This window comes from Pelodiscus sinensis, chromosome 22, assembly GCF_052426305.1.
Source record: "Pelodiscus sinensis isolate ZL-2025 chromosome 22, ASM5242630v1, whole genome shotgun sequence".
Taxonomy (NCBI): Eukaryota; Metazoa; Chordata; order Testudines; family Trionychidae; genus Pelodiscus; species Pelodiscus sinensis.
Window position 1 is genome coordinate 27,529,519 of NC_143073.1, and position 10,667 is coordinate 27,540,185.

The 10,667-nt window shown below is 62.5% G+C and overlaps 1 protein-coding gene across 5 annotated transcripts in view; it reads right to left on the minus strand.

The window, feature by feature from the left end:
* LOC102459912 (cell adhesion molecule CEACAM8-like) overlaps positions 1 to 4,518 on the minus strand; it is a 46,411-nt gene extending 41,893 nt beyond the window's left edge. For all 5 annotated transcript variants that reach the window (XM_089772664.1, XM_089772663.1, XM_089772662.1 and 2 more), the window contains exons 1-2: positions 4,376 to 4,518; positions 3,447 to 3,821 (exon numbers count right to left, since the gene is read on the minus strand). In XM_089772664.1, the coding sequence (XP_089628790.1) occupies positions 3,447 to 3,821; positions 4,376 to 4,430 (430 nt within the window). In that variant the 5' untranslated portion in view covers positions 4,431 to 4,518. The remainder of the gene's footprint in view (positions 1 to 3,446; positions 3,822 to 4,375) is intronic.
* Positions 4,519 to 10,667: the final 6,149 nt, after the last annotated feature.

Here is a 10,667-nt window from a genome sequence, read left to right on the forward strand (position 1 = left end):
ATTACAGGCGATGTGCTGGGAACCTCTCCCCTGTTCACTAACAGCATTGCCAGGCCTTCCATATCCGCCGGAAGAGCAAAGTATTACAGGCGATGTGCTGGGAACCTCTCCCCTGTTCACTAACAGCATTGCCAGGCCTTCCATATCCGCCGGAAGAGCAAAGTATTACAGGCGATGTGCTGGGAACCTCACCCCTGTTCACTAACAGCATTGCCAGGCCTTCCATATCCGCCGGAAGAGCAAAGTATTACAGGCGATGTGCTGGGAACCTCTCCCCTGTTCACTAGCAGCATTGCCAGGCCTTCCATATCCGCCGGAAGAGCAAAGTATTACAGGCGATGTGCTGGGAACCTCTCCCCTGTTCACTAGCAGCATTGCCAGGCCTTCCATATCCGCCGGAAGAGCAAAGTATTACAGGCGATGTGCTGGGAACCTCACCCCTGTACACTAACAGCATTGCCAGGCCTTCCATATCCGCCGGAAGAGCAAAGTATTACAGGCGATGTGCTGGGAACCTCTCCCCTGCACACTAACAGCATTGCCAGGCCTTCCATATCCGCCGGAAGAGCAAAGTATTACAGGCGATGTGCTGGGAACCTCTCCCCTGTTCACTAGCAGCATTGCCAGGCCTTCCATATCCGCCGGAAGAGCAAAGTATTACAGGCGATGTGCTGGGAACCTCACCCCTGTTCACTAGCAGCATTGCCAGGCCTTCCATATCCGCCGGAAGAGCAAAGTATTACAGGCGATGTGCTGGGAACCTCTCCCCTGTACACTAACAGCATTGCCAGGCCTTCCATATCCGCCGGAAGAGCAAAGTATTACAGGCGATGTGCTGGGAACCTCTCCCCTGTTCACTAACAGCATTGCCAGGCCTTCCATATCCGCCGGAAGAGCAAAGTATTACAGGCGATGTGCTGGGAACCTCACCCCTGTTCACTAACAGCATTGCCAGGCCTTCCATATCCGCCGGAAGAGCAAAGTATTACAGGCCATGTGCTGGGAACCTCTCCCCTGTACACTAGCAGCATTGCCAGGCCTTCCATATCCGCCGGAAGAGCAAAGTATTACAGGCGATGTGCTGGGAACCTCACCCCTGCACACTAACAGCATTGCCAGGCCTTCCATATCCGCCGGAAGAGCAAAGTATTACAGGCGATGTGCTGGGAACCTCACCCCTGTACACTAACAGCATTGCCAGGCCTTCCATATCCGCCGGAAGAGCAAAGTATTACAGGCGATGTGCTGGGAACCTCTCCCCTGTACACTAACAGCATTGCCAGGCCTTCCATATCCGCCGGAAGAGCAAAGTATTACAGGCGATGTGCTGGGAACCTCACCCCTGTACACTAACAGCATTGCCAGGCCTTCCATATCCGCCGGAAGAGCAAAGTATTACAGGCGATGTGCTGGGAACCTCACCCCTGTTCACTAACAGCATTGCCAGGCCTTCCATATCCGCCGGAAGAGCAAAGTATTACAGGCGATGTGCTGGGAACCTCTCCCCTGTACACTAACAGCATTGCCAGGCCTTCCATATCCGCCGGAAGAGCAAAGTATTACAGGCGATGTGCTGGGAACCTCACCCCTGTACACTAGCAGCATTGCCAGGCCTTCCATATCCGCCGGAAGAGCAAAGTATTACAGGCGATGTGCTGGGAACCTCTCCCCTGTACACTAACAGCATTGCCAGGCCTTCCATATCCGCCGGAAGAGCAAAGTATTACAGGCGATGTGCTGGGAACCTCACCCCTGCACGATACTGAACCACGACTGTCGGGAAAGGAGGAGGCGTGTCTGCGCAGAAGCCCAGAGATTTCTGACTTCAAAAGGACATTAAGAACTGACCTTGGTGAAAGTGCAGTATTGTATATTGGCAAGGAGAAACGTGTGGGTGTGGTTTGGGTTTCTTTCAGGATCTGGACTCTGTGCTTATGGACAGATACCATCAGCATGTACTGCCCTCCCTCATTGGTTTTTAGATGCAATTAATCCTTAGATTCCAAATAATCTTTCAGTGGATTATCTTAGTGCCTGACTGCTTCCAAAACCTGCTTTCACTCCTACCAGAGGTTTAGAAAATCTCTGAATTACAAGATCAAATTCATATACTCCAAAGTATTTACCGAATTGAGGAACAGGCTTCCATACAGTCTATAGAGCATCTCTCTTGTGTATTCATTATGATTTATTGTGTTATGTTACTAACGTTATAAAACAGCCCCATCATAGAATTATAGTAGGGACATTAATGAGTTTATTGCTTTTGCTTATTTTAGAATTGTCTATTGCTGTAATTTTACTAATGTATTATGCATTGTTTATGTTAGCTGAATGCTATATTAGCTGCTGTATGAGAAAAACTGAACCGTTTGTAACGGGAAAACAAGTGTACCAAGTGCTGCTGAAGTATGAAGAGAAACAGACGGAATGCAGGATGTTGTAAATGGTATGACGGCAATTGAAATGGAGCCATGAAATGGAAAGTAATGTTGTCCTTAAAGGACAAAAGGGGGGAATTGTGGAATCCATCTTGGAAGATCGCTGCCATTGTAGGTAGGGAAGAAGGTCACGTAGTTTGAAAGTGTGGGAAAGTGAAACACTTTATGGTAAAAGAAAACGGAATCATGCTGAGAGTTTGCCCAGCCCCAAGCATGCGCTAGCGACAGTCTGTTACATAGCTCCTACTAGAAGAGGAATTGTAGCTGTATTGGAAGGGAGAACACACTTTGGTGGGTTCTCGCTGTGCTGCAGCATTTCTAAATAAACTATTCTCCGGCCCTTTTACTGAGTGTGAGGCTCGTTTCGACAGCACCCTGAACCCCCCCGTGTCCTCTGCTAACCGAGACCCTCTCCCATCCTCAGCAACCAATCCCAGTCTGCCAGCAGCCCCACCCCTCTTCTGTCCTGTGCCCCGGAATGGTGTCACCAGGTTACTCCCCTCCCCAGGGAAACTGAGGCACACCCATGCACAGTTCCTGCAGGGCAGCACAGGATAGTGGGAATCACAGGCAGCACAACAACGCAACCAGACAGAACACAATCCCCACTAAGACTCGGTGTGTGTGTGCCTCAGTTTCCCCGGCACGGGGCACTGGCTGGACGAGAAGGGGGCTGCGGGGCATGGTTCCCTGGGTGCAGCCTCTCAGCCCCAGGATCCGCCGGGCGGGGCACAAAGGGGAGGCGGGTGACTCCGGGCTGGGGACTAGGCCTGGGGGCGGGTGAGTCTGGGCTGGTCTGAGGACCAGGGAGGAGGGGGCGGCGCAGGAGGGGGCCAGGCCCCAGGCGCTGCTCCCCCAGACCAATAGCGCGGACCGCGCCCGGCTCCCGGCTACGAACCAATAAACCTTCCGTTCGCCTGGGCTGAGCGGCCGTCTGGTCACTTCACAAGCCCGGGGAGAGGCCCGGAGCCCGAGGGGGGGGGGTGTCCCCGGGGTGTCACTTACCCCAGACGCGCAGAAGCACCGCGGCGAGGACTCTGTTCCCTGGAGCCTCCATCAGCAGCGAGTAGGTCCCGGTGTCACTGAGCGTCACCCCCGCGATGTGCAGGGCGCAGCCCGGCCCCCCTGTCTCCCGCCCCGTGTGCGCCGGGCCGATGCTCGGAGCAGACGGTTCCGACGGGTAGTAAGTGAGGATCCGTCTGGTCTCATCAGTGGTCGCTGATCGGAACCAGCTACAGCTCAGCACGTTCTGCGGAGGATCCCGCGGGGCCAGGCTGACGCCCCCTCCCACCGCGGGGCTCGGCGGGCTGAGGACGATGGTCCCTGGGGGCCGGGTGCTCTGGACCGGCGCCGGCTGGAGGCAGGAGCCCAGGACGGAGGCTGCGGGGGGAGCCCAGATACTAACGGTGCCCCTCACTCCCGACCTGCCCCCCCGCTTTCCTCTGCCCCCCCTCGGGCAGCCCTTCGTGTCCCCTGCCCCGCCCCGTCTCAGCTGCCAGGGCCCCTCGCCAGGAGCCTTTGCTGCAGCGGGCGGGGGCAGGGGGCTCTGGCAGGGCAGCCCCGACTTCCCCTCCCACCTCGACCCGCCCGCTCCCCCGCGGCTTGGAGCAGGAACCAGGTGCGGGGGGGGGGGGGGGTTCCCCCGTGGGGGGCCCGGTCCCTGGGTCACCGCACAGGCTGGGGCTGGGGAGGAGCGAGACACAAACAGCTGCTCCCTGCGAACCTTCCCCTGCGAGGCAGGGTCTGCGGGGCCCAGGGGCTGGTGCGGGGCCCCCCCGGGCTGGGGACGCTGCCGCGGGGGGCTGGGCGGGGACAGAACCGGCCTAGGGGGGAAGCCTCGGACCCCCCCGGTCCCTGGGGTCCCCGCAGCTCAGCCCCGCTGCTTCCCCGGACACCGGCTCGTGCCCCGGACACCTGGGTCCCCCCGCTCTGACCTGCCAGGAGAACCCGGGCCCAAGGGCCGCCCGGCCGGGGGGGGCCTCGCTCCATCGCCCGTCGCTGCTGCGGGACGCGCCGGGTGTCAGACGCCGGGTCCCAGCGGGGCGAAGGGCAGAGCGGGGGGGGGAGGGGGGGCGGGGCGGGGGAGAGGAAGCTCCGCCCCCGCCCTGCTCAGCGCAGGCACCTGGTCCGGCCCCTTTCTCGCACCCGCCCTGCCCGCGACCGCCCCCTCGTGGAAACTCGGAGGCTGCCGAGCGAGACGTGTCCCCGGGGCAGCGACCCGGACCCGGACCAGAGGCGGGGGTGTTCTGCTCGTAGCGCGTGTCCCGAGCCGCAGGATCTGCGGGACTCACCGCCGCGGGCCCCTGGCCAGGGCTTCCTCCCCAGGCGGGTTCTTGAACCCGGCCGCTCTATGGGGCGCCTCGCCCGGCTCCCACGGGCCGCAGCTCGCCCCCTCCAGCCCAGCCCCCAAGGGGCCAGGCTCCCCCCCCCACCTGCTGCATGGCAACTGGTCCTGGTCCCCGCCCCCTCAGGCTGTCGTAAGCGCCTGCCCCCTCCTCCCCCCCCACTTACCCACCCGCCCCGCACCCACCATCCACCTGCTCCTTGTGGGGGCGAGTCGGTCCCGATCCCGCAGCTGCAAGAACAGACTCGGCCAGCGGTAGGATCGAGGGGGGTTCATTGTCCCTCGGGACACAGCCCAGCACAGACGTGAGGTGGCTACAGGGGCCGGGGCCAGGGCGCCTCAGCCCGAGGGTTAGCCCCCCCCCCCCCCCCCGCTTAGTCTCTTCTCCCCTGCTTCCCCGACAGCCACTGCCCTTCCCCCGCCCCCAGGCCTGTGTCCCTCTCCCGGTAGCTTGGGCGATAGCAGGAGAGACGCAGCCTGTCCGTCTGGTGCAGCTGAAACAAGAGCCGGGGCTGTGCACCGCCGGGCAGGGACCGCTCCCGTGGGCCTGACACTGTTTCCAGGAGGTGTCAGGGGTGGGATTTGGGGGGGCAGAGACGTGGAAGGACCCTGCGTGCCGGGGGGGGCTGTCTGCTCTGTGAGCCGGGCCCCCTGCGCTGGGCTGGGATCCCACTGACTCCCCCACGTGGGGATGGCCAGACACCCCGGCCCAGCCCGAGCAGGTAACAAGGCTCTTTGGGGGGGGGGGGAGACAAAGGGGGGGGCGGAGACGAACACCCGGCTGGGGAGCGAGGCAGTTTCTGATTGGGAAACAGACTAAGTGGGTGCGGAGGGTTGGGGGGCGATGGACCCTGCCCCAAGGGGCCTGGGGCGCCCTGCCTCCTGTAGCCACCTCACGTCTGGGCTGGGCTGTCCCGGAGACACAATAACCCCCCCCCCGTTCCACCGGCTGGGGAGTCTGTTCTCGCTGCTCCGGGGTGCAGGATGGGGGCCCCCACGTGCTGCCACAGGGGGTCTGAGCTCTCGCGCCGCTGGGACCACGGGACAGGCTCAGATGACTCCAGAGCAGCGTTTCCCGATTGGTGCTCCGGGGAGCCCTGGGGTCCCGCAAAGCAAACGAGGGGTTCCGCGAGGAGCCGGCGCTGCCCCGCCCCTCTGAAAGAGAGAGCCGGCTGGCCAGAGGCGTGGGCGGCGAGTTGTAGGGGCTCGTGGTGCCCACGCTCCAGCGATATTTGGAGCTGGAGTGGGACCCGGCCCCCCGCGCGTCTTCCCACCCCGGCCCCAGAGCGTCTCTCCCCCGGCCCCGGCCCCGGCCCCGGCCCGTCCCTGCCGTGCGCAACCTTCACTGAGCTACCCCTCGCCAGCTGCTGCTGCCTGCGCGGCGTGCTCAAACCGGTGGGCGGGAGGCGCCTGGGTGTGACGTAACATCACGGCCCGGGACTTTAAAAGTGCTGGGCGCTGAGTTGTGGGTTTGGAGTCTGGGGACAGAGCGCAGAATTCAGCCCCACAACGTGGAGGGAAGGGGAAGGGGAAGGGGAAGGGGAAGGGCTGGGAGGGGAAGGGGCTTGTGCGGAGGCAGAGGGGAGGGGAAGGGCTGGGAGGGGAAGGGGCTTGTGCGGAGGCAGAGGGGAGGGGAAGGGCTGGGAGGGGAAGGGGCTTGTGCGGAGGCAGAGGGGAGGGGAAGGGCTGGGAGGGGAAGGGGCTTGTGGGGAGGGGGAGGGAGGCAGGGCAGGGAGGGGAGGGGAAGGGCTGGGGGGAAGGGGGAGGGGGGGAGGGCTGGGAGGGGAAGGGGCTTGTGCGGAGGCAGAGGGAAGGGGAAGGGCTGGGAGGGGAAGGGGCTTGTGCGGAGGCAGAGGGGAGGGGGGAAGGGCTGGGAGGGGAAGGGGCTTGTGCGGAGGCAGAGGGGAGGGGAAGGGCTGGGAGGGGAAGGGGCTTGTGCGGAGGCAGAGGGAAGGGGAAGGGCTGGGAGGGGAAGGGGCTTGTGCGGAGGCAGAGGGAAGGGGAAGGGCTGGGAGGGGAAGGGGCTTGTGCGGAGGCAGAGGGAAGGGGAAGGGCTGGGAGGGGAAGGGGCTTGTGCGGAGGCAGAGGGAAGGGGAAGGGCTGGGAGGGGAAGGGGCTTGTGGGGGGGGGAGGGGCTGGGAGGGGAAGGGAAGGGGAAGGGCTGGGAGGGGAAGGGGCTTGTGCGGAGGCAGAGGGAAGGGGAAGGGCTGGGAGGGGAAGGGGCTTGTGCGGAGGCAGAGGGAAGGGGAAGGGCTGGGAGGGGAAGGGGCTTGTGCGGAGGCAGAGGGAGGGGGAAGGGCTGGGAGGGGAAGGGGCTTGTGCGGAGGCAGAGGGAGGGGGAAGGGCTGGGAGGGGAAGGGGCTTGTGCGGAGGCAGAGGCAGAGGGAGGGGGAAGGGCTGGGAGGGGAAGGGGCTTGTGCGGAGGCAGAGGGAGGGGGAAGGGCTGGGAGGGGAAGGGGCTTGTGCGGAGGCAGAGGGAGGGGGAAGGGCTGGGAGGGGAAGGGGCTTGTGCGGAGGCAGAGGGAAGGGGAAGGGCTGGGAGGGGAAGGGGCTTGTGCGGAGGCAGAGGGAAGGGGAAGGGCTGGGAGGGGAAGGGGCTTGTGCGGAGGCAGAGGGAAGGGGAAGGGCTGGGAGGGGAAGGGGCTTGTGTGGAGGCAGAGGGAAGGGGAAGGGCTGGGAGGGGAAGGAGCTTGTGCGGAGGCAGAGGGAAGGGGAAGGGCTGGGAGAGGAAGGGGCTTGTGCGGAGGGAGAGGGGGAAGAGAGGGGAAGGCACCAAAGGGACAGGGTGGAGGAGAGACTCTACCAGGGGTCAAGTGCAGACAATGAGGAAAAAGGCAGGAGGGGAGGTGTCAGTGGGAGGGGGGACAGGGTGATGCTGGGAGAGGAGAGGGTAAGGACATTGGGGGCGAGAGGGGGGATGGTGCTGGGCGAAGGCTTGAAAGAAGGGGTGGGCATGAGGAAGGCCGGGATGGAGCAAGTCATGTGAGGGCACAGGGGTATGAGGTGAATGGGGGCAGAGGGTGGACATCAGGGAAAAAGAGGGCAAAGGGGGCAGGGGCAGTGAGGGAAGGGGGAGGCACCAGGAGGGTGCAGGGCTAAGGGAAGGTGCAGGTGCCAGGGGATTCTGGGGAGAAGCAGAAGGGCAGACACCTGCAGGGGAGGGACCAGCACCAGAGGAGAGAGGCAGGGCAGGTGTGTAGAGGGAGGTGTTAGGAGAGGGGATGAGGAGGGGTCGCTCACATGATCAGAGTGGGGCTACTGGAGGAGTGGGCACAGGAGGAGAGAAGGGCTGGGGGGGCAGGTCACAGGAGGGCTGAGGGCAGTGAGAAGGGCAGGAGTCAGGACAGCAGAGGAGGGTGAGGAGTCGGGGGGGCAGCAGGCACCAGGGGAGCTGATGGAACAAGGGGAGGAGACCTGGCAGCAGAGGGAAAAGGTAAAGTTTTACAAATATTTATTAATAACTTGGGTGTCACAGTGGCACGTCCAGACAAGCCCCATGAACTCAGAACGTGCGAGCTGTGCTTTGCACAAGAGCATCTATGGCCGTGTGGACGCTCTCTTGCCCAAGAACGTGCCGATGGCCATTTTAACCATCGGGCTTTCACGGGCAAGAAATTCCTGTTGCCTGGCCACACTGGCGTCTTGCGCAAGAACAGTTGTGCAAAGGGCTCATTCCTGAGCGGGAGCGTCAGAGTTCTGGTGCAAGAAGCCCTGATTTCACACAGGAGAACGTCAGTGCACTTGTGCGAGAACACGCGATCAGTGTAGACAGGCAGCAGGTTTTGGTGCAAGAGCGGCCCCTTTGACGCAATCTCGTGCCAGTGTAGACACAGCCAAGGGGAGGGAGGAGGGCAGGGAATCAGCACTGGCTCAGCATGTCTGCATGGTTTAGGGGAAGGTGCAGGGAAATTGAGCTCAGCTGGGTTGCAGAGTGGGGAGGTCTGGGGGGCTGGGCTATGGGGTGGGGGGGGTGGAGCTCAGAGTTCAGTTTGACTGCAGGAGGAGGGAGGTGCTGGGAACGGGGGCTAGACTCAAGGGGAGGGAGAGACAGGGAATCGGCTCTTGGCTCAGCAGTTTTGTGGGGCTTGGGGGAGGTGCAGGGAAACGGGGCTCAGCTGGGTTGCAGAGTGGGGAGGTCTGGGGAGCTGGGCTGGGCTATGGGGGGGGGGGTGGAGCTCAGAGTTCAGTTTGGCTGCAGGAGGAAGGAGGTGCTGGGAACCGGGGCTAGACTCAAGGGGAGGGAGGGGCAGGGAATCGGCGCTTGGCTCAGCAGTTTTGTGGGGCTTGGGGGAGGTGCAGGGAAACGGGGCTCAGCCGTGCTGTGGGGGAGGCATGCAGGGAACCAGTGCAGGGCTCAGCTGGGCTGAGGTGGATGGGGGAGGGCATACAGAACAGACGGGCAGCTCAGCTGGGCTGGGAGGGGCTGCACGGAACTGGTGCTGCACTCCCTTGGGTTGTGGGGGATGGTTTTGGGGGAGGTGCAGGGAACCAGCAGGGGTGGGCAGATCAGTTGGGTTGCAGGGGATAGAGGTGCAAAGAAGCCTAGTGGGGAAGGGGGGGGACCAAGAGCCCTGACATGACCTCCCCTGGTCCAAAAATCCCTCATCTGGAACCAGGGCAGGTCCAGAGGGTGCCAGATCAGGGAGGTCCAACCCCTACCCAAGTCCCCTTCCTGTCCCTGGCCCCAGGACCCTGCCAGTCACCCTAGTGCCCAGCAGAACCATGTCCCTGACCCCAGCACCCTGCTACCTGCCTGTCCCAGCACCTTGCGCCAGCACCCTGCCACCTGAGCCAGCATCCTTCCACCCAGCAGCACCCTCGCCCCAGCCCCAGCACCCACTAGCACTCTGTCCCCTGCCCCCACCAGCACATTTGGGACCACATCAGTGAGGCTTGGGGATTTCTGGAGGATTGTTGGGTTTTTTGCATCTCACTTGTGTGGCCCCAACTGACTTTTCTGTGGGTCAGTGACCCTTGACTCAAAACAGGTTCCTCACAAAGACAATGCTAAACCTTTTGAGTTTGACAGAATATTTTATTTAAAAATGAAGTCTGGCCAACAAGCCCCCAATTGGGTTCAAACTCCCATCTCACTGCAGCATCATAACACTCCTGCACCACCAGCCCCCAAATCTGAGCCTGTCATACCTGGTTTGTTTTTTTGACAAACCTAGGGGTTCCTTGAAATTCTGAAAAGCGGAAAAGGGTTCCTTGGCCAAATAAAATTGGGAAACACTGCTCCAGAGACATTTGTAGTAAAAGCCCTGGGCAGGTCGCACGCAAAGAATGCTCTGGGGGGCCCCCCCGAGAAGGGGCCGTGGCTCTGGGGGGTTTCCCCAGGACCATAGGGGCCAAGCGTGGGCACCACCTGGGCATCCATAACACCCCGGCCCCCCAGCACAGACCCCTCCCCCAGCACCGGGCCGTGCCCCAGAGCTCGCTGACCAGGCAGTTGTGAGGCGGCTGCCTGGCCCCACTCCCCAGCCAGGCCGGTGCCCCTCAGTGCCCGGGCAGAGCCCTCAGTGCCCCCCCCCGGGACAGCACCACCCAGCTCTGCACGGACACCCCCCCAGGTAGCTCAGCGCGCCCTCGGGCTGGCAGCCGGGACCCCGGGCAGAGATGAAGGGGGGGACACAGAAGGGGGCTGGCAGGGCTGGGGGGCAGGAGGTGGGGGGGATGAGATACTAGCATGGGGGGGTGCCAGGGACACTGGGGAAGAGGGGGCTGTCAAGGCTGGGCAGGCAGGGGGATGCTGAAGACACAAGAACACGGGGGGGCAGGGAGCCCCCCACAACCGGTACACAGCCCCCTCCCCAGTGTGTGCCCCCCCCAGTCTAACCCATCGGGAAGTGGCTGAGGGGGAAAAAGTGCCCAAGTGTAAT